This window comes from Mirounga leonina, unplaced genomic scaffold, assembly GCF_011800145.1.
Source record: "Mirounga leonina isolate KUSES-001 unplaced genomic scaffold, KU_Mleo_1.0 Mir_151, whole genome shotgun sequence".
NCBI lineage: Eukaryota > Metazoa > Chordata > Mammalia > Carnivora > Phocidae > Mirounga > Mirounga leonina.
This window is the reverse complement of record NW_023270377.1, coordinates 20,561,945-20,585,942: the sequence shown is the minus strand read 5'-3', so window position 1 is coordinate 20,585,942 and position 23,998 is coordinate 20,561,945. Positions and strand designations below refer to the sequence as shown.

Sequence of the window (23,998 nt, the reverse complement as noted above, 5' to 3'; positions counted from 1 at the left end):
TTACTTTTCTTAATGTGGCTACTGGTTAGCTTACAATTACATACGTAATGATTACAATATTTCTATTGGATAGCACTAGTACAGAGAATTAATCATTGAAAAGATCCCCCATCCCTGAGGAAGAGCAGACAGTTCTGAGCGATGATCCAAAGTAACCACCAGAACTGGTATTAGGCTGTGTAAATCAATCAATGACAACTCACCATGTGCACCAGGAAGACTCACCCCAATAAGCTCCTTTCTGAATGCCAGCCAAACAAGAACCCTCTCATCCCAGTAACCATGACTTCCAAAACCACACTTGTTTCAGAAAAAGAAAAAGAGCCATAGTCTGCTCTGTTCAGGGAGACTAATATTAATGTGACTTTGTGCTGAATTTTGTTTGAAATATTTCAATGGTGGGCAAAACTGCTGGAGCCTCAGCGCAAATCACAGCAGGAACATGAAACGGAACTAGCGGTCCTTAACGCTAGTGGTCACGATCTTCTTCACCAGCAAGTACACACGGGGGGAAAGCCTGTTTCACTTTAGAATGTCCTCGATGAAGCAGCGAAAATTACTCATCATACTGATCTCGACCACTGGGTACAATATCCTTTTTAATATCTAGTGATGTGAAGTGGGAACTGCACATCAAGCTTTTCTGCTTCATACAGAAGTAAGAGTTGTGAACTGAACTAGTCACTCTCTCTGTGAACTACCATTTGTTACTTGAAAGAACAACTAACACACTATGGTTATTCACACCAGGGTACCTAGCAGACTTTTTTTCACAAACGAACAAAGTGAGAATGTCAATTCAGAAGAAAACAACTTTGGTTTTTGCATTTGTTGTCAATGAAAAGATCTGAGCTTGCAAGTGAAAAGCAGAATTTTGGAAAACTTGCACTTGTCAACATGAGCTTGACAGTTTCCTAACATTTCAAGATTTTTCTGAAGAGATCAGTGGTGATATTAAAAATGTGACCATTTATTTATTTTTATATTCTTTTATTTAAATTCAATTAATTAACATACAATGTATTACTAGTTTCAGAGATATAAGTCAGTGATTCATCAGTCTCAATATAACACCCAATGCCCATTACATCACGTGCCCTCCTTAATACCCATCACCTGGTTACCCCATTCCCCCACTCCTTCAGCAACCCTCTGTTTGTTTCAAATGGTTAAGAGTCTCTTATGGTTTGTCTCCCTCTCTGATTTCGTCTTGTTTTGTATTTCGCTCCCTTCCCCTATGATCCTCCATTTTGTTTCTTAAATTCCACGAGTGAGATCATGTATTTATCTTTCTCTGACTGACCTATTTCACTCAGCATAATACCCTCTAGTTCCATCCATGTCATTGCAAATGGCAAGATTTCATTCTTTCTGATGGCTAAGTAATATTCCATTGTGTATGTGTATACACACACACACACACACACACACCACATACCCCACATTTCTTTATTCATTCATCTGTCAATGGACATCTGGGTTCTTTCCATAGTTTGGCTATTGTGGACATTGCTGCTATAAACATTAGGGTGCATGTGCCCCTTCGGATCACGATGTTTGCATCCTTTGGATAAATATGTACTAGTGCAATTGCTGGGTCATAGGGTAGTTCTATTTTTAACTTTTTGAGGAACCTCCATACTCTTTTCCAGAGTGGCTACACCAGCTTATATTCCCACCAACAGTGTAGGAGGGTTCCCCTTTTTCCACATCCTCGCCAACATCTGTTGTTTCCTGAGTTGTTAATTTTAGCCATTCTGACAGGTGTGAGGTGGTTATCTCATTGTGATTTTGATTTGTATTTCCTGGATGATGAGTGATGTTGAGCATTTTTTCACACATCTGTTAGCCATTTCTATGTCTTCTTTGGAGAAATGTCTGTTCATGTCTTCTGCCCATTTCTTGACTGGATTTTTTGTTTTTTGGGTGTTGAGTTTGATAAGTTCTTTATAGATTTTGGATACTAGCTCTTTATCTGATAAGACATTTGCAAATATCTTCACCCATTCTGTTGGATGTCTTTTAGATTTGTTAATTGTTTCCTTTGCTATGTAACAGCTTTTTATCTTAATGCAGTCCCAATAGTTCATTTTGCTTTTATTCTCTTGCCTTTGAAGATGCATCCAGCAAGAAGTTGCTGTGGCCGAGGTCGAAGAGGTTGCTGCTTGTGTTCTCCTTTAGGATTTTGATGGATTCCTGTCTCACATTTAGGTCTTTCATCCATTTTGAGTTTATCTTTGTATATGGTGTAAGGAAATGGTCCAGTTTCATTCTTCTGCATGTGACTGCTCAATTTTCCCAGCACCATTTGTTGAAGAGACTGTCTTTTTCCATTTGATATTCTTTCTTGCTTTGTCAAAGATTAGTTGACCATAGAGTTGAGGGTCCATTTCTTGGTTCTCTATTCTGTTCCATTGATCTATGTGTCTGTTTTTGTGCCAGTACCATACTGTCTTGATAATGAGCTTTGTAATAGAGCTTGAAGTCCGGAATTGTGATGCCACCGGCTTTGTTTTTCTTTTTCAACATTCCTCTGGCTATTCGGGGTCTTTTCTGGTTCCGTACAAATTTTAGGATTACTTGTTCCATTTCTTTGAAAAAAGTGGATGGTATTTTGATAGGGATTGCATTGAATGTGTAGATTGCTCTAGGTATCAAAGACCTTTTAACAATATTTGTTCTCCAATCCATGAGCATGGAACATTTTTCCATTTCTTTGTGTCTTCCTCAATTTCTTTCATGAGTATTCCAGTTTTCTGAGTAAGATCCTTTGCCTCTTTGGTTAGGTTTATTCCTGGGAATCTTATGGTTTGGGGTACAATTGTAAATGGGATTGACTCCTTAATTTCTCTTTCTTCTGTCTCATTGTTAGTGTATAGAAATACAACTGATTTCTGTGCACTGATTTTATATCCTACCACTTTACTGAATTCCTGTATGAGTTCTAGCAATTTTGGGGTGGAGTCTTTTGGGTTTTCCACATAGAATATCATGTCATCTGCAAAGAGTGGAAGTTTGGCTACTTCTTTACGGATTCGGATGCATTTTATCTCTTTTTGTTGTCTGATTGCTGTGGCTAGGACTTCTAGTGCCATTTTGAACAGCAGTGGTGATAGTGGACATCCCTGCCGTGTTCCTGATCTTAGGGGAAAAGCTCTCAGTTTTTCCCCATTGAGAAGGATATTCACTATGGGTTTTTCATAGATGGCTTTTATGATATTGAGGTACATACCCTCTATCCCTATACTCTGAAGAGTTTTGATCAAGAAAGGATACTGTACTTTGTCAAATGCTTTTCCTGCATCTATTGAGAGGATTATATGGTTCTTGTCCTTTCTTTTATTAATGTATTGTATCACACTGATTGATTTGAGGATGTTGAGCCAACCTTGCAGCCCAGGAATAAATACCACTTGGTCATGGTGAATAATCCTTTTAATGTACTGTTGGATCCTATTGGCTACTATTTTGGTGAGAATTTTTGCATCCATGTTCATCAGGGATATTGATCTGTAATCCTCCTTTTTGGTGAGGTCTATGTCTGGTTTTGGGATCAAGGTAATGCTGGCCTCATAAAGTGAGTTTTCCTTCCATTTCAATTTTTGAAACAGCTTCAGAAGAAGGTATATTAATTCTTCTTTAAATGTTTCGTAGAATTCCCCTGGGAAGCCATCCAGCCCTGGACTCTTGTTTGTTGAGAGATTTTTGATTATTGCTTCAATTTCCTTGCTGGTTATGGTTCTATTCAGGTTTTCTATTTCTTCCTGGTTCAGTTGTGGTAGTTTATACATCTCTAGGAATGCATCCATTTCTTCCGGATTGTCTAATTTGCTGGCCTGTAGTTGCTCATATGCTCTTATAATTGTTCGTATTTCTTTGGTGTTGGTTGTGATCTCTCCTCTTTCATTCAAGATTTTTCTTATTTGGGTCATTTCTCTTTTCTTTTTGATAAGTCTGGCCAGGGGTTTATCAATCTTATTAACTCTTTCAAAGAACCAGCTCCTAGTTTCGTTGATCTGTTCTACTGTTAACATCCCTTACTATTATTGTATTATTATCAAGAACCAGCTCCTAGTTTCATTGATCTGTTCTAGTGTTAACATCCCTTACTATTATTGTATTATTATCAATGTGTTTCTTTGATTTTGTTATTAATTGCCTTATGTAATTGGCTGCTCCCATGTTCGGGGCATAAATATTTACAATGGTTAGATCTTCTTGTTGGATAGACCCTTTAATTATGATATAGTGTCCTTCCTCATCTTTTATTACAGTCTTTAGTTTAAAATCTAATTTGTCTAATATAAGGATTGCTACCCCAGCTTTCTTTTGATGTCCATTAGCATGATAAATGGTTTTCCACCCCCTCACTTTCAATCTGGAGGTGTCCTTGGGTCTAAAATGACTCTCTAAAATGACCATTCAGATATTATATGAACAGGTCTTGCTTTTTTATCCGATTGGATACCCTGTGTCTTCTGATTAGGGCATTTAGCCCATTTACATTCAGAGTAACCATGGAAAGATATGAATTTAGTGCTACTCTATTACCTGTAAAGTCACTGTTTCTGTATATTGACTCTGTTCCTTTCTGGTCTATGTTACTTTTGGCTCTCTCTCCGCTTAAAGGATCCCCTTTAATATTTCTTACAGGGCTGGTTTAATGATCACAAAGTCTTTTAGTTTCTGTTTGTCCTGGAAGCCTTTTATCTCTCCTTCTATTTTGAATGACAGCCTTGCTGGATAAAATATTCTTGGAGGCATATTTTTCTCATTTAGCACCCAGAATATATGCCAGTCCTTTCTCGCCTGCCAGGTCTCTGTGGATAGGTCTGCTGCTAGTCTCATGTTCCTACCCTTATAGGTTATGGACCTCTTGTCCTGAGCTGCTTTCAGGATTTTTTTTGTCTCTGAGATTTGCAAGATTCACTGTTATATGTTGTTGTTGACCTATTTTTATTGATTTTGAGGGGGCTTCCCTGCACTTCCTGGACTTGAATGCCTGTTTCCTTCCCCAGATTAGGAAGTTCTCAACTATAATTTGCTCCAATATACCTTCTGCCCCCTTCTCTCTTTCCTCTTCTCCTGGGATCCCAATTATTCTAATGTTGTTTTGCTTTATGGTATTACTTACCTCTCGAATTCTCCCCACATGGTCCAGTAATTGTTAATCTCTCTTTCCCCCTGCTTCTTTATTCTCTATTATTTTGTCTTCTATATCACTAATTCTCTCTTCTGCCTCATTTATCCTAGCAGTTAGAGCCTACATTTTTTATTAAATAGCCTTTTTTTATTTCAACTTAATTAGATTTTAGTTCTCTTATTTCTCCAGAAAGGGATTCTCTAGTGTCTTCTATGCTTTTTTCAAGCCAGCCAGTATAATCGTTATTTTGAACTCTAGTCCCAACATCTTACTTATTATATCCATACTGATTAGGTTCCTGGCAGTCAGTACTGCCTCTTATTCTCTCTTTTGGAGTGAGTTTTTCCATCTTGTCATTCTTGCAGAAAGTGGTCACTTTTCTATTTGTAGGATCTAGCAATTCTTCTCTTAGATCTCTGGTTGAGTCCACAGGTGCTCAGAATGATTTGATAGCTATCTAGCTGAATTCCTAAGGGACCAGACAAACTAAGGTCTCCTATTTCTCGCCATCTTGGACTCCTCACAAATGTGATCTTTTGATACTGTATAATGGACTGTGTGTCAACATCTAGAAGATTTCCATAACTCGGTGGACCAGTGTTTCCCAAAAGAACAATAACTATGTCACAAAATCATCTGTGGGTGAAAGATGCAGTCAAAGTGCAAGAAAGACCAGTGGATTTTATTTTATTAAGATTTTATTTATTTATTTGAGAGAGAGAGAGAATGAGAGAGACAGAGCATGAGAGGGGAAAGGGTCAGAGGGAGAAGCAGACTCCCTGCAAAGCAGGAAGCCCGAAGTGGGATTGGATCCCAGGACTCCAGGACCATGACCTGAGCCAAAGGCAGTCCCCCAAAAAACTGAGTCACCAAGGCACCCTAGACCAGTGGATTTTAATGTAACAGAGTACAACAGATTCACTGACATGGTTTGAGATAAATCCACATTGCAACCTATCTTTACGAAACAGCCACTTGCCAAATATCAAAGAAGAATATCCCCAATTATCTAAAAAGACTGTTAAAATGCTCCTCCCTTTTCCAACTGTACATGTACATGAACCTGGATTTCTTCATATGCTTTAAACAAAACAACATATAGCAATGTATGGAATGCAGACACAGATGTGAGAATCCAGCTGTATTCTGTTAAGCCATCCATTTGAGATTCAGGAAAGTGTAAAGCAAATGCAAAAATGGTTTTCTCTTGCTTTTTAAAGCACAGCAATTTTTCATTAAAAATATTATTTATGTTAACATGTAATGCCTTTTTACTATTATTTTAAATGAACTGATAACTATCTCTTAAACTTCTCAATTTTGATTTCTATACAGTAAATAGAGATAATATACTCTCTCTCTCTTTCAAATAAATAAATAAAATCTTTTAAAAAGGGGGAAGGCGCCTGGGTGGCTCAGTCATTAAGCGTCTGCCTTCGGCTCAGGTCATGAGGGTCAAGGCTGGGATCGAGCCCCGAGTCAGGCTTCCTGCTCAGTGATCCTGCTTCTCCCTCTCTCTCTGCCTGCCACTCCCCTGCTTGTGCTCTCTCTCTCTTTCAAATAAATAAATAAATCTTTAAAAAAAAAAAAAAGGGAGATAATATAGTTCACATAAATAAAAGGAGTGTTCTGTCCAAAATAAAAATTTAATCATATCATCCCCTTGATTAAAATCTTTTAAAACCCCTCTCAGTTTTCAGAATAGAAATCCAAACACCTTGCTTAAAATGGTCCATCAAATGTCTGATTTAACAGTATCTTCCAAAAACTTAATATGCAAAACTATTTTACTTCAAGAATTCTAGAAAGTTACCCCTGACACAAGAGTGCATGTCTGTGTTCAGGGATTTCACTGCAGAATTACCACAATATTGAAAATATAAATGGAATCTAAATGTGCAACAGTGGAACCTAATTAAATGTATCATGGTATATCCACAGCAAGTTGCAGAATAGCACATAGAGTAGAATCCCAATTTGTAAAAAGGTCGGTAAATACGGGTCTTTTGGGGTATGCCTAGTAAATTTCTGGAAAGACATCAAATGCCAACGAAAGCTAGTTTAGAAATTAGGAAACATTTTCTTTTAAGAGTTTTATGGTTTTGGGCGCCTGGGTGGCTCAGTTAGTTGGGCGACTGCCTTTGGCTCAGGTCATGATCCTGGAGTCCCGGGATTGAGTCCCGCATTGGGCTCCCTGCTCGGCGGGGAGCCTGCTTCTCCCTCTGACCCTCCCCCCTCTCATGTGCTCTCTCAAATAAATAAATGGAATCTTTAAAAAAAAAAAAAGAGTTTTATGGTTTTGCCTTTACATTTAGCACTTTAATATATCTGAAAATTATTTTGTATGTGGCATGAGATAGGAGGCCTAATTTATTTCTAATTAAACAGCTAATTTCCATAAGATTTATGCTAAATGGCCAATCTTTCCTCACAGATTTGAAATGCTACGTTTATCCTATTAAACTCCTCATATATACATGGTACTGATATAGGAGTGCATCCTGTTCCACTAAATTTATTCTGTTTCAGTGCCAGCACCAGATATCCTAAATAAGTATAGCATTATAATGTATTTTGATATTGGAAAGGTCAAATCCCCCCCCCAATTATTCTTTTTCAAAACATTTTTTGGCTGGTTTTGCATTAATATTTTTCTAGACAAACTTTAGAACCAGTGTGTTTAATTCCCAAACTATATTAAATGTATGCATTAGTTTAGGGAAACATGGTATTATTTATTTTTATTTTGTATTATTTTTTAAATTAAAATACAGATGACATACGATATTACATTAGTTTCAAGTGTACAACATAATATCTCACAACTCTATGTTATGCTATGCTCAGTACAAGCGTAGCTACCCTCTGTCATCAAACAAAGGGAAACTTGATTTTAATAAAATCGATTCTCTCCATTGAGGAATATGACATGTTTCTACTTATTCTTTTTTTTCTGTGCTTCAGGAATAAATTTCTTGTCATTCAGAGCTAAGTTTATGCCAGGTATTTCCATTTTTATTAGTATTGTAGAAAAGGTATCCTTTTTTCATTGTATTTTAAGACAGATATTGCTGGCCTTTAGGAAAGCTACTGATTTCTACATACTTAAATCTGGTCACCTTACAGAAATCAAGTATGGAACTTCACATAGCCATCATCACCTGATTTGGCTTAGGGTCCTGTGTACCAACAAAGGCCATGTGATAAAATAACAGAGCTGAAAAGTGCAGTGAAATAAAACCATGCTGTTCTTAATTCACACTGCATTCAGTTCTGGATAAAGACTGCTCTGAGTGTATAAGGCACAGAGCCAGAAAGTGCAAGGGGAATGGGCTGGTGGCAATGGGAGTGCTCATCTCTATCAGCCAACCAGATTGTGTAAAAAGGACATCAAATGTTACAATTTTCCAAAGTATAAATGAAAGCAACTGGAATCAATGTTAGAAATATACATTACCTCCTCAGGAACTCCAATTCGCTTCGCTGGGATTCTCCTAAAGCAATTTCCAAATAAGTTTTTTGCCAAAGGACCATAGTTGTCAAAAGCAGTTGGGGAATAAATAACTCCCTAAGTTTGAGAATAAAAAAAGAACAAAATAAAGTACATAAAACTAAATTTTAAAATCATGAAGACATCAAGGCAGTCATTGACCAATGCCAAAAAGTAGTGGCTTAAGTTTAATTAGAAAAGTCCACATTTCGGGCGCCTGGGTGGCTCAGTTGGTTAAGCGACTGCCTTCGGCTCAGGTCATGGTCCCGGAGTCCTGGGATCGAGTCCCACATCGGGCTCCCGGCTCAGCGGGGAGCCTGCTTCTCCCTCTGACCCTCTCCCCTCTCATGCTGTTTCTTTCTCTCTCTCTCTCTCTCAAATAAATAAAATCTTTAAAAAAAAAAAGAAAGAAAAGTCAACATTTCTTTTTTTTTTTAAAGGTTTTATTTATTTATTTGACAGAGAGAGACACAGTGAGAGAGGGAACACAAGCAGAGGGAGTGGGAGAGGGAGAAGCAGGCTTCCCGCTGAACAGGGAGCCTGATGCAGGGCTCGATCCCAGGACCCTGGGATCATGACCTGAGCTGAAGGCAGACGCTTAATGACTGAGCTACCCAGGTGCCCCGAAAAGTCAACATTTCTAATATTAATTTTTCTCAATATCCTCAACCACGATTACAAATGGATTCTCTGAATGCTCATTTTGTGACCTCTTCTCTCTTAATAGCCAGCCAAGCCCTACATTTTTCCTGAAAAGATATGTTTTCCAAAAACATAATTAAATGAATAGATCAGAGGGGCAGTTTAGTAGGAAAAGGGGGATAGGGGAGTCTATTCTATCTTCCACCAGGCTTCTCTGCTTTATGACAGAAGCCTGGGCTGTGGTTCCATGAGACTTAGAAAATGAAATGTTTTCATTACGGTGAAATCACAGATAAAATATTTGAATCCAATATAAATAAACTAAAATTTTAATTGTTTGGGAATTCTTTTATTTAGCTTTTACTAGCTTTCAAGTATGTTGGCAAGATATTTTCTCTTCACTTCTAATCAATCTTTAACTTGAATTAGACCTTAGTTTTTTTTCTCTCTCTCCTAATGAAGCATTAATGATACACCAAGAAATAACAAAATAATCTGGCAAATATTCATTCTCTAAAGCAGTGGTTCTCAATCTTCACTATGCATTTGAATTTCCTGGGTGGCTTTTTAAAAAATAGCAACACCTAGACTCCATAGTTTGGAGTCAAGCTTACATATCAATATTTTTTAAACATTTCATCGATAATTCTAATATATTGTCAAGATTGAGAATCATTGGCTTAATGTAACCTTCTTGACAATCTAGTTGTAAATCAAAGCATACTTCTTTCCAGTTTTATCTATTTTTAAAAGCCAATCTTTTTTAGTATGCATGCATATTAACAAATACCTCCATCGAAAATACAAATGGAATCAGAAAAGCACAATTTGTCAACAGCTTTCATACGAAACAGTTACCTACAGGGGCAACACAGTTGATCCTTATTCCACTGCTGGCCCATTCCACAGCTAAGGATTTGGTGAGGTTGTAAACCCCTGCTCTGGCAGCTCCACTATGCCTTTAAACGACAAAACATAAAAATTATAATCAGCTTCCACTGAATGTTTCTCTCGTTAACTAAACTGACAGGTATGTCAGTGACCTGTCAGACCCCCACAGACATACTCTTGTTGAGTCTGTCTTTTGGAGTCCTTGTCTGAACAGTGGGAAAGAAGTGGGTCCTTCAATGTTAAAGCCAAAACACAGCTATCTGAGAGTCAAACAAATCTTATGTTACAGGCACACGTAAGATCCTCCAAAACACCATGACCATAAGAGAAATATTTTGAAGATCTTTTATTATGTAGAAAAAGTAAGAAGTTGGTAATTTTGAGGGTTACAAGTGTGGTTATTTTTTAAATCAATTTTAGATGATAAGGGATAAGAATTTCATATATTGGGCTAAAAATAGTATCAATAGAATTTCTAGACACACCAAAGTTGAAGTAAATTTTAATACATTTCCAGATAGGAAGTTCAAAATAGTTAGGTCTGCATCTAGAGGGGCTCTTATGCACAAGGTACAGATACACTGTGGCTTAGAATTTCTAATTATAAGGTCCTTGGCACCAAGTATGTAAGATCTGGGGTCATATCCACTTCTCACTAGAGAAGACCTACAGAGCCCAACCTTCTTGAAGAAAAACCATCTCTGTCCTAGTGTTGGCTGCAGCAACCCTGGTGAGACTCCAGGCAGAAGCCAACTATTTTGTCAGAATTACCCAAGTAACCCCATCACCATCAGATGTGGCCACAACTTCTGTTGCTACTGCATCCAGCAGTCCTGGGTTATCTACAGGACACGTTCCCTTGCCCTGCCTACCGCCACCAATGCTAAGAGGGGCCCCAAAGCAACACTCAGCTGGGAAGGATAATGGAAATTGCCAGGCTTCTCCACAACACGAGGAGCAAGAGGAAGGGGCAGGAAGAGACATGCTTATGTAGAAGCGCAATCAAGCCCTGACCCTTTTCTGTGAGGAGGACCTAGAGGTATTTGTCCCCTTGCACTCAGCGCCCTGATCACCAGGGCCATCACATGAGGTCCTGCCTCTCATCATAGGAAAAGGCTCAGCAGTTATGTTGAGCCCCTGAAGAAGCAAGTGGCAGACGTTCAGAAACTGGTAATCGCCCAAGAGAGAAAGCCATTAGAACTGAGAGACAGAAGTGGAAAACCAGAGACAGAAATTACTGAATTTCAGCATCTGAACCAGTTTGTTGAACATGAGCAAGAGGCAGATGAAGGGCAACAGAATATGCCACTCCAAAATATGATGGTAGGAGCTCAGGACATGCCACCCAAAATATGCTGTTTTGATATATTATTTTGAGCTATAGGCACTTGAAAAATAGCAAATGCAGGGAGAAGCTTTCTCTGAACTCCTTTATCTCCCTAAAGATAGAATGGGTTCCACCAAAAGGAACTCAATTGCCATAAATCCCCTCCCCAAGGGTTTCATCTATCAGGGAAGATTGCCTCTGGTCACAATATAAAGACTAGAAGTCGACACCACAACCCAGACACACTCTGTCACAAACTACCATACCTCCCATCTATTCTTCCAAGGGACCCATGCATCTTTCCTAAACATCACTTACTCTCCTCTACGAGGCCTCCATCTTCCCTCCCCTTTCCTTACTAAGATAGTGGTTCAGTCTGAGTTCTAAGCCACTCAAGGAAGCTACTCATCTTCCCCTGGGTATTTCCCATATATACATGATGTATACATATGAATAAAGTTGTTTGTTATGGTCTTGTTAATTTGTCTTTTATTACAAGGATCTCAACTAAGAACTCAGAAGGGTAGAGGGAAAATTCTTTTTCCTCCCCTACATAGTTTTCTCAAGCTTCACAGTTGAAGAGAAGGACATTCAGTAGAAACTTAACGCAAACATAACAGCATGTTCAGACTACATTTCCATACTCAAAGATCTACCAGAGAAGGTGACAGAGAAGGGTGTGATGTCAGAAGTGAAATTGCTAGTGGAGGTCAAGAGCATCTGCAACAGGTGTGAGAGCCTGAGGCCCCCGCTCTCCATCCTTTCCAGTTAAGGAAAGAAGGATGCGGTCTTCCTCCATGGTATTCAGCTCTGCAGAAAGTTATACGAGAACTGAAAGAAGTTCCTCTGGATCCCAAAACAGCACATCCTAACCAGCTTATCCCTGAGGATAAAAAACAACAATAACAACAACTATAATAACCCCCCCCCAAAAAACAAAAAAACTGTGACATTTGTGAAGAAAAAAGCAAAGAGTTCACCCAAATCCACAGAGACTTACAGCTTATCCAGTACTTTGTTCTGAAGGTCCTAGGAGGTCCAGGTGGATGAGAAGCCTGAATGGACCATCGTGGTTTGTAAAGACTCCCTTTCCAGGAAGTGAAAGTGGGGAACAGAATAGATGCTAGACAATCCAGCTTTGGAGTGATGACTAGGTCACATGAAGTGCTGTCCCAGTCACTCTTCTTCTAAAGGAAAAGCCCAGAGGAACTGACACTTATTTGAACTATGAGTTGACTGAGATTATATGTTACCATTTCCATGACAGGTCTCACATTTGTTCTTTCAATGACCAATTTCCTGAAGTACTAAGGCCTTATTTCTGTATCAGACGTGATTTAAAATCTCTTACAATCTGTTCAGGAACAGATGAGTAATATGAGTGATAAACTGTCTTGAAGGCTGTCCCATTGCTTCATTTTCTTCCTCTAATTTATAAACAGGAGGCAGAAGGATGCACAACTCTTCGGTGAATATAGCACTAACCAATGTTTTTAATGCTTCTACAACTTAAACACATAAAATCATACAATATACGCTCTTATTCATCAGGCCTCTTTCACTTAGAATAATTATTTTGAGATTCATCCATGTTGTTGCATGAGTTAATAACTCATTACATCTTATTTCCAAGTAGTAGTCTGTTATATAGATATACCACAGTGTGTTTAGTCATTCACCTACTGATGGCATTTGAGTTACAAACTGTCTGTCCATGGGAGACGTGAGTTGCTTTTTTGACCTATCTTTTGCCCTCATAATTATTTTTTTTTTTAAGATTTTATTTATTTATTTGACAGAGACATAGAGAGCGAGCACAGATAGGCAGAGCAGCAGGCAGAGGGAGAGGGAGAAGCAGGCTCTCCACTGAGCAGGGAGCCCAATGCAGGGCTCGATCCCAAGACCCTGGGATCGTGACCTGAGCCCAAGGCAGACGCTTAACTGAATGAGCCACCCAGATGCCCCTGCCCTCATAATTATTGACGATGACCCAAAAGATCAGCAGCTCAGACCAAACTCCCCTGCATAGATGTAATGGAAAACAGACTAGCCTCAGAAAATATTAAGAAAAAACGTGCCAAGACAGCAATACGACTCAAACATACACACAAGATATCCAGATAGCCTTTCAACAAATCAAAAGATGCTCCACTGAGAATACCATTTCTTGACCATCTGAGTTGTCCAGAAGTTGACAACACATATTTTGGATCAGGTTCTGGGGAACAGGTACTCTCATACTTTGCTGGTTGGAAAATACCTAAAAGTATGCATTTACCCTTCACCTTCACCCAGCAATCCAACTTCCAGGATCTACCCTGCAGATATAACTCCACAAATATGAAACAAATATGTACAGTGTTATTCACTGCAGAATTATTTGTAATGCAAAATGTAGAAACAATACAAATTTCTATTAAGTTTGAGCTATTACATGTGTTTGAAAAGAGGAATTTGAAATCTGTAAGTCCATAATAGTGGTATACCAAAAAATTTAATAATAATAATGATAATAATAAATATATAGAGAAAGAAGGAATGGCTGTTGCAGAGAAGTCTTTTTATGGAAGAATATCAGCTAATAAATACAGAAGCAATTATGAAACCAGAAAAATCAACATCCTCTCACCCTAATGTAGTAAGTGATTCAGGTAAGAATCAACAATGTTTGCAAAAATCACAATGACAAATAAGATATTCATGCAGTGCCAAAATATCACCCTGCAGATTACAGATTACATATTACTAATAAAGGAATTCAGGTCACTGTCTTACTTGGTTAACAGGTTATCTCTGGGATGAGAAGGTATAGAGCACTCGACTTTGTACCTTATGCAGTTTCATATATATGTAAAAACTAGCATGCTTTGTTTTTATAATGCTCAGATAGGTCTAGTTCATAAGAAGAAATATTCTATGTTGGAAAATTTAAAAAAATTTTTAATTAACAAAAAAGGAAGGAATCAGAACTTATAAAAGATATGAAAGAAATCAGCAAAATGAATTTTTTGTAAATCAGACTTTTTAACAGCTAAACGTGCGGTTTTCAAGTAGCTTCCTGGCACACTGTTTTTCTCTTTGTTCTATGTGGATGCCCATTTAGATTATTATGAAAGAATCTACTGAACCAATAGGCTCAATTAGTTCACTGATTGACTTTTTTTTAAATCTATTTCCAACATAAAAATTTACCAAAATCAGAATAAGAGTCAAATACGTCAAACTCCGTTATGGAGTAACAATTTAGCAGTTCTGTCTAAAATTGAAGAGGTATATTCACAGTATTCAAATCTAAATTAATCTAAATTCGTTGCATTTCCACACGTTAACAAAAAAGCTCTCTCCAGACAATGATGACCAGTTTAGTGACATCTGGATTAGGGTTACTGGATAAAATATAGGACATTCAGTTAAATTTGAATTTCAGATAAACAATAAAAAAACTTTAGCATAAATATGCCCCATGCGATATTTGGGACAGACTTATAATAAAAAATTAATAGGGCCTCCTGTTTTATTTTCTTGGTAAATCTGGAAAGCCTAATATGCATGGTAATGTTTTAGAAGTACATTTTTAAAGTTAAAATAAAGGGCAATGCTAAATATTGAGATCGAAACTCATTACAGGATTAAGGACTGTGACTTATGAGATTTTCTCCACCCTACGCCCCCTATTCAGAGGACAAACCCAAAGACATAGGAAAAAAATACATATACATTAAGTATGCTTACACAAATCCTGGAAATCCATTTCTAGTAAGGATAATAATATTGACAATAGATCCTCCATGCTCTTTCATCCAGGAGTTGTAAACTGTAGGAAACAGACCAATGACAATCATATGAAATAGTGTCCTCTCTTCTCATCCACTGTCCCAGCATCTTGCTTGCTATTTAAAAATTTTTAATTTACATTTCCTTTTTATAAAAAGCCTGATTAAATATAATTGACATATCATGAAACTCATCCACTTTATGTGTACAATTTAATGATTTTTAATAAATATACAGTTATGCAACCACTATCACAATCCAGTTTTAGAATACTCCATCACCCCCAAAATGTTCCTTTGTGCCCATCTGCAGCCCAAGCCATCCCCATGCAAACCCTCATCTACTTTCCGTTTATATAAATTTGCCTTTTCTGAACATTTCATATAAATGAAATCACACAATATGTGGTCTTTTGTGTCTGGCTTCTTTTACTTAGAATAATGTTTGTGAGGTTCATCCATGTGGTAACATGTATCAATAGTTAACTTTTTATTGCCGAATAGTATTACAGTGAATAGATATGCCATATTTCATTTATCTATTAACCAGCAGATGAACGTTTGGATTGTTTCCACTGGTGGGTGATTATGAATACAAACTGTTGTGTGGACATATTTTTTTTTTTTTTTAGATATTTATTTATTTGAGAGAGACAGAGTGAGAGAGAGAGAGAGAGAGAACAAGCTCACGAGCAGGGGAGAGGGTCAAAAGAGAGTGAGAAGCAGACTCCCAGGGAGCCCGACACAGGGCTCAATCCCAGGACCCTGGGATCATGACCTGAGCTGAAGTCAGACACTTAACTGACCCAGGCACCCCTGGACATATGTTTTTATTTCTCTTGGGTAGATGCTTAGGGATAGAACTGCTGGGTTATATGGCAATTGTATGTTTAACTTTTTAAGAAACTGCCAAACTATTTTCCGGTGTCTCCACTATTTTACATTTCTACCAGAAAAGCATGAGGGTTCCAGTTTCTCCATACTATTATTGCCCGACTTTTTTATTATAGCCATTCTAGTGGGTATGAAGTGATATTTCACTGAGGTTTTGATATGCATGTCCCGAATGACGAATGTCTAATGGTGCTGAGAATCTTCTGATGTACTTATTAGCCACTCATATGTCTTCTTTGGTAAAATATCTATTCAAATCTTTTGCCCATTTTTTAATTGGTTTGTTTTCTTAATATTGAATTATAAGAGTTCTTTTTATATTCTGGATACAATTCCTTTATCAGATATGTGATTTCTCCCAGTCTATGGCTTATCTTTTCATTTTCTTAATGTTGTCTTTTGAAGTGTTGTCTTTGAAGTATTTCATTTTGATGAAGTCACGTTTACCATTTTCTTTACTTTGTGCCTGGTATGATGGATGGTGTATCTCAGGACTCTTTCCTGAAGCCAAGGTCATAAAGATTTTGTCCTTTATTTGCTTCTAAAAGTTATACAATTTTACTTTTTGCATGTGGATATCCAATTGTACCTGCACCATCTGCTGAAAACACTATCATTTCCCCATAGAACTGCCTTGGCCCCTTTGGCAAAAATCATAAATGTAAGGGTTTGACCCAACTGTAAGGGTTTATTTCTGGACTCTCAAATTTGTCCAAAAGATCTATACAACTATCCTTCTGCCAGTACCACGATGTCTTGAAATCAAGAAGTATAAGTCCTCCAACTTTCCTGTTTTGCCAAACTGTTTTGGCTATGCTGAGTCCTTTGCACTTCCAGATGTATTTTAGGATCTGCTGGTCAATTTTTGCAAAAATAACAGGGACTGCATTGAACCTACATTATCAATTTGGGAAGAACTACCATCTTAACCATATCGAGTCTTCCAATTCATAAACACTGAATGTTTTTCCATTTAGTTTTTGATCTTCTTTCATTTCTGTCAGCAATATTTTGTAGTTTTTAGGTACAAGTCTTATCCTTCTTTTGTTAACTTAATTCTTTAAGTATTTTCTTTTCAATTCTTTTTTCTCTACGGGGAGAGAACAGGAGTGGGGGTGGGGGGTGGGGTGGGCAGAGGGGCAGAGGGAGAGGGAGAGAGACTCTTGAGCAGGTTCCACACCCTGCGCAGAACCCTACACAGGACTCGATCTCATGAGAGCTCATTACCTGAGCCGAAATAAAGAGTCAGATGCTCAACTGACAGCCACCCCAGCTGTCCCTCATTCTTTAAGTATTTTATCCTTTTCGAAGCCCAATTGATATTTAGCCATCAACTCTATTCATACAAATCAAGACAATGTCAGATATGTACCCTCAAGACTCATTTCAATAGAAATCTAATTTTTAGAATGTAAAGGCCAGAGAACAATGCAAGACCTATTCCTATTAAAACCTTAGACAAAAATAAGAACGTGTTCCCAGTATTACTTAATGCTTTCCAGTGCTTTCCAGTGAATTTCTTACCAGTGCTTTCCTGTGAATTTCTTACCAATTCATAATATATAACAGAAAAAGGAGGTAAAGCCACTAGAAAAGAAGACATAAAATATAGTATTTTGGGGCTCTAAGACAATTCTTTCATATTATTTTCACATTTCACATGAAACTGGGATATGTTTTGCAGTTGGTGGCTTCTTAAGATACAAATAACACTGTTTGTACTTTCTTAGTAGTATATAAAATGATGGTGCATTTCACCAAAGATACATTGACTGTATCTTTGACTCAATGAAATACATTATTTATTTTTAGACAACATGATTGTATAGCTAAAACACTTGAAAGACTAATTTCAAAAACTGTTAGATAAAGATACAAATTACTAGATAAAGCTACAAGATCAACTTGAAAAAATAATTCTTTCATAAACCAACAATAATCCAGCTGAAAATAATTGGGGACAGAGCCCATTTAAAAAAGCAGGAGTCAGGGTGCCTGGGTAGCTCAGTCAGTTAAGCATCTGCCTACAGCTCAGGTCATGATCCCAGGGTCCTGGGATCAAGCCCCACATCAGGTTCCCTGCTCAGCGGGGAGTCTGCTTCTCCCTCTCCTTCTGCCCATCCCCCTGCTCGTGCTCTTTCTTTCTCAAATAAACAAACAAAATCTTAAAAAAAAAATAGAAGGAGTCATCCAAAATATCTAGGTATAACCTTAGCAAAAAAAATATGAGAGGGGCTCCTGGGTGGCTCAGTCAGTTAAGCATCTGACTCTTGATTTTGGCTCAGGTCTTTATCTCAGGGTCATGAGTTCAAGCCCTGTGTTGGGCTCCATGACCAGCATGGAGCCTACTTAAAAAAAAAAAAAAAGATTTACATGACGAAAACCACAGACCTTTGCCAAAAAATATAAAATAAGAATCCATTAATAGAAAGATGTGCCATGGTGCAGAGATAATATTTCAACATATTGTCAAATTATTGATAGGTTCAACACAATTCCAATCAAATTCTCCACCAGCATTTTTGAGGGAAAAACCTAAATATAAAATTCATCTGAAAGAATAAAAGGTCATGGGGCACCTGGATGACTCAGTTGGTTAAGCAACTGCCTTCGGCTCAGGTCATGATCCTGGAGTCCCTGGATCGAGTCCCGTATCGGGCTCCCTGCTCGGCAGGGAGTCTGCTTCTCCCTCTGACCCTCCCCCCTGTCATGTGCTCTCTCTCATTCTCTCTCTCTCAAATAAATAAATAAAATCTTTAAAAAATAATAATAATAATAAAAGGTCATGAATAGCCCAGAAAAGTTTGGAAATGAAAATAAATAACTATGTGCCATATCAAATATCTAAAAAAGAAAAACCTATAAAAAAAGAAAAAGAAGTAAGTTTATTTAAATTACCCTACACAGACTTTCTGCTTCTGGTTAAATAGTACTCTATGTTAGAACTCTGAAATCAGGGGTGCCTGGGTGGCTCAGTCGTTAAGCATCTGCCTTCAGCTCAGGTCATGATCCCAGGGTCCTGGGATCGAGCCCCACATCGGGCTCCCTGCTCATTGGGAAGCCTGCTTCTCCCTCTCCCACTCCCCTTGCTTGCGTTCTCTCTCTTGCTGTGTCTCTCTCTGTCAAATAAATAAATAAAATCTTAAAAAAAAAAAAAAAAAGAACTCTGAAGTCATCTTTGTGTTTTTCCCCTGACACTTCCAGGGCTATCATGGGAATATTTCTTCAAGATATGTGAGGTCGTCTCAGATGCCAATCACAAGTCCAGCTTGTTACCTGTGCTTCTGACCAACGGGCTATAAATCAGAGGTTCCCATGAACCTTTCCTTGGATTTGCTTAATTTGCTATTGTGGCTCATAGAACTCAAGAAACTAGATTCCTCACTAGATTACAGTTTGTTATAAAAGATGTTAGGGGAGCGGCACCTGGGTGGCTCAGTCGGCTGGGCGTCTGCCTTCAGCTCAGGTCATGATTCTACAGTCCTGGGATCGAGCCCCACATTGGGCTCCCTGCTCGGCGGGAAGCCTGCTTCTCCCTCTCCCACTCCCCCTGCTTGTGTTCCCTCTCTCACTGTGTCTCTCTCTGTCAAATAAATAAAATCTTAAAAAAAAAAAAGATGTTAGGGGATATGAATCAATACACTGGGCAATGTCCTGAACAAAGAAGCTTCTGCCTCTGTGGAGCTTGAGACTTGGCAGGGTGTCACGTGAAAGTGTTCTGATTTACCAACCCTGTCCTTTTATGTTTTTATGGAGGCCTCAGTATGTAGTCCTGACTGATTAAATCACTGGCACCAGTGACTGAGTCAACTTTTAGCCCACTCTCCCTTGCCCAGAAATCAGTAGGTAAGACTGAGGTCCAACTCTCACCAAGGTTGGTTCCCTACCAACTAGCCCATACCCATCTTTACAGGATTTCCAAAAGTCACCTCATTAACATAAACTCAGTTAGGGGCACCTGGGTGGCTCAGTTGGTTAAGCGACTGCCTTCGGCTCAGGTCATGATCCCAGGGTCCTGGGATCGAGTCCCGCATCGGGCTCCCCCTGCTCTGCGGGGAGCCTGCTTCTCCCTCTGCCTCTGCCTGCCACTCACCCTGCTTGTGCTCTCTCTCTCTGTCAAATAAATAAATAAAATCTTTAAAAAAAAAAAACAAAACATAAACTCAGTTGTGGTTGAACAGGACTTGTTATGAATAACAGACACCCATTTCACCTGTGTGGCCCTGAAGCCTTTTCAGGAATTAAGACAAGAGACCAAATATTATAACAAAAGATTCTCCCATTGCTCTTATTGCTCAAGAAATTCCAAGAGCCTTGGGAACTATGAACCAGGAACCAGAGACAGACCAAAATATATACTCATTACAAATCACAACATCACAGTCCTTGATGATTATGGAACTACCACGTTATCTCTATCTACCTGGACTTTTTATGTCAGGGAAAAACAAACTATGTTATTTAAGTTCCTGTGGGTTTTTTTTTTTTAAGATTTTATTTATTTATTTATTTGAGAGAGAGAGAATGAGAGAGAGCACATGACAGGGGGGAGGGTCAGAGGGAGAAGCAGACTCCCTGCCGAGCAGGGAGCCCGATACGGGACTCGATCCAGGGACTCCAGGATCATGACCTGAGCCGAAGGCAGTCGCTTAACCAACTGAGCCACCCAGGCGCCCTTAAGTTCCTGTTTTTGCAATCGTCTCTACACTGAAACAGCCAGCCACAACGAATATAAAGCTTTATACTACTAGTTAAATAAAGTTGAAAGCTGGGAATGTCTGCAAGATTTTGACTTAAGAGATATTAAGAATATAAAGCCTAATCCATATTAGGGTGAAGACCCTTTGGGTTGGAATTACACTCATTCTGTGGTTTTCATCATAAAAATGTCTTTGATAGTTTTTAACAAAAACCTTGAGTTACTCAACCTCAGGAGTTGAATATGACCACCTATGAAATATAACTTTCAATCCAATGATATGCATGCATGCTAATTAGTTGTTAGTCAGAAAGAATGTGGACTCTGTCTGGCATTCTCCCTGAAGATTTGACAAGTTAATGAAAAGGGCCTTACAACAGATTTAACAGATTCATTTCTTTAAAACTAAGTGTGAGAGTTTTTTTTTTTAATTTCAGGAACAACTTTGTAGCTGTATCTTTGTACAGATTCATAATAATTTTCTCATGATAAATTCCTAGAAATAAAATTATAAGATCAAACCATACCCATATTTTACAAATATTGTCAAATTAGTATCCAGAAATGCAACAATTTACATTTCTGTGTTGTATGCAAGTAAATCAGGGTAGTAAATGCTGCTAACATGGAGTTTCTGAGCCCCTAACAATTCTCTTTGAAGATTCTCTATGATCTAGGGGCGCCTAGGTGGCTCAGTCGGTTAAGCCTCTGCTTCCGCCTCAGGTCCTGATCTCAGGGTCCTGAGATGGAGTCTGGCATCAGGCTCCCTACTCAGCGGGGAGCCTGCTTCTCCCTTTCCCACTCCCCCTGCTTATGTGGTCTCTCTCTCTCTTTGTCAAATAAATAAAATCTTTAAAGAAAAAAAAGATTCTCTATGATCTTTAAATAAAGAATCTTGACTTTTTGGGTTATTGATCATACTCGCCTGCTTTGCACATATAGAAGGTGCCTGTCAGGTTGGTCTCAATCACAGCATGCCATCCCTTTGCACTAATGTGTTCTGCAGGAGATATGAACTGGCCTCCTCCGTTGTTTACCAAAAAATTGATCTTACCATAAATATCTAAGGTGGATTTGACCAAATTGTTCACCTAAAGAAAAATGTTAAAAGTAAACTGGTTAATAACCTAACTTGCTACTTGGACTGACAGCTTACTATAGGAGAAGAAAGAACTTGCAGTCTGTCACAGTAAATGGTATCAGTAACAGTAACTGAAATCAGGTTAAAATTAACACTAAGAAATGACTTAAAAGGGGCACCTGTCTGGTTCAGTTGGTACAGCATGTGACTCTTGATCTTGGGGTTGTGAGTTCGAGCCCCATATTGAGTGTACAGATGACTGACTACTTAAAAATAAAATATTTAAAAAAAAAGAGAGAAAAGAAATGACTTGAAGGGGGAAAGGCACAAAAAGTAATCTCGCTGAGACCACATCCTTGCTTAGCTTCCTTGTTTCTTTCCGTCCCCTCCCCCAGGAGGTAATACACTCAATAAATCATTAGCAAAAGAATTTCTTTTACAGGATCTGCTTCTAGTTAACCTCATCCAAGACAGCCACCATAGGAACATCTGAAGCACAGGTTTAGGTACCACTCAAATAAAATGAATGAATAAATGATACAGACATTTTTGCATTACCTCCTCTTCTTTGCGGATGTTGCATTTTATGGGAGTGACCTGAGCCTGGTTGGTGGGGGGCAGGCTGGCCTTCAGTTCATCTGCAACAGATTTTAATCTATCAAAGTTACGAGATGCAATCACCACATTACACCCTGAAAAGAAAACAGTCCAAGAATAAGTAAATATGCTTTCACTGGTTGTCCAAATTAAAAAAAAAAAAAAAAGGTCAGGAAGTGTTTCATGTGTACCCATAAAAAAGATGAAGCAGGACTTCTGCCTCTGGTTAAGATGGACCATCAATAACTGAGTTTACCCTCCAGGCAAAAACAACTAAAAAACTGGTCAAAGTATAATGCAGGATGGTTTTCAGGCACTGGACATGGCATAGCATGGCACAGCGATCTCAGAGAATGGAGACAAACAACATGAGCCCTGTGATCATTCCAGCACAGGGAGGGGGAGGAGGAACCCTTTCCGACCCCCAGGAAGAGATGAAGTTGGGAGTCCAGGGAGGCCAAGATAGCACTGGAAATAGTATTCCAACCAGGCAAAACCTTGTTTGAAGGGGCACTGGGTAAAATACTCTGAAGGGTATGGCCTCAGTAGTGAAGCAAAATTAGCCCTAGATGAAAGGCCATTCAGGTCAACATTTAACATATAAAGTATCAAACTGCTTCAAGTTACTTAAGAACAGAAGTAACAACCTCTGTGATGCAATTAACACAGAACAAAGCTCAAGAATATTTAAATGAATATAAAAATAACCAGCGTTCTACAAGGTAAAATTCAAATGTCTAGCACTCATGTAAAGGAGCAGGTAAATACAACCCATAATGAGCAGAAAAGTCAGAACCAGAAATGGCAATGATGATATAATTAAATAAACGAGCGATAAAGAGAAAAATATTAAGTCTTCCCGCGTATCCTCATTAGGTAATACACATAGGATGGATTCATTTTAAACACAACTAGAAAGAATTCCATAGCATGTTTCCACAGGTCTCCTTGTTCCCTACCTCGAGCACGTTATCTTTGATTCTAAGTCTTCCCTTTAGTTTACAAACAGTGGTTTCGTCTTTCAACGCGTCTCCAGCATTTCTCAGAAAGAACGCTTCCTTTTCCCCCGCGGTTTCAGTGTCGCCCATACGTACAGAATCTTGGCTTGGCAAGTCCACGTCTCCCAGCCCTGCCTAATGCCTCCCGGGTCCCGACCCCACGTCACACCAGTGTGTGTCTCTGCGGACCCCTGGATCCAGGTAGCCTGACCCAGGGGGGCTGCTCACGTACCCAGCTGCAGGAGCTCTGTCGCGATGGCTTTTCCGATACCCGTGGCCCCGCCAGTGACGATGGCCAGTTTGTCCTGCAGCAAGCCGGGCGCCAGAAAGCTCTTCCACTCGCCGTGAGTGTCCATGTCGGACGAGGGCCTGAGTCCCGGAAGCGCAGCGGTCACTGAGTCTCGGCGGCCTGCGGGGTGCGCGGGGCCAAGGACCTGACCACGTGACCGCCGGGGCCCCGCCC

At 38.9% G+C, this 23,998-nt stretch overlaps 1 protein-coding gene across 6 annotated transcripts in view; it reads right to left on the bottom strand.

Annotated features, from left to right (window-relative positions):
- Positions 1 to 23,991, bottom strand: part of PECR (peroxisomal trans-2-enoyl-CoA reductase) — a 29,298-nt gene extending 5,307 nt beyond the window's left edge. For 2 of the 6 annotated variants that reach the window (XR_004679596.1, XM_035007201.1), the window contains exons 1-5: positions 22,499 to 23,755; positions 21,785 to 21,950; positions 15,226 to 15,307; positions 10,138 to 10,234; positions 8,601 to 8,711 (exon numbers count right to left, since the gene is read on the bottom strand). Coding sequence is in view for 5 of the 6 variants with exons in the window: in XM_035007201.1 (XP_034863092.1) it covers positions 8,601 to 8,711; positions 10,138 to 10,234; positions 15,226 to 15,307; positions 21,785 to 21,950; positions 22,499 to 22,777 (735 nt within the window). In the remaining variant the exon portion in view is untranslated. The other 4 variants (XM_035007200.1, XM_035007199.1, XM_035007198.1 and 1 more) reach the window with 3 other exon arrangements.
- Between the last annotated feature and the right edge of the window lie 7 nt (positions 23,992 to 23,998).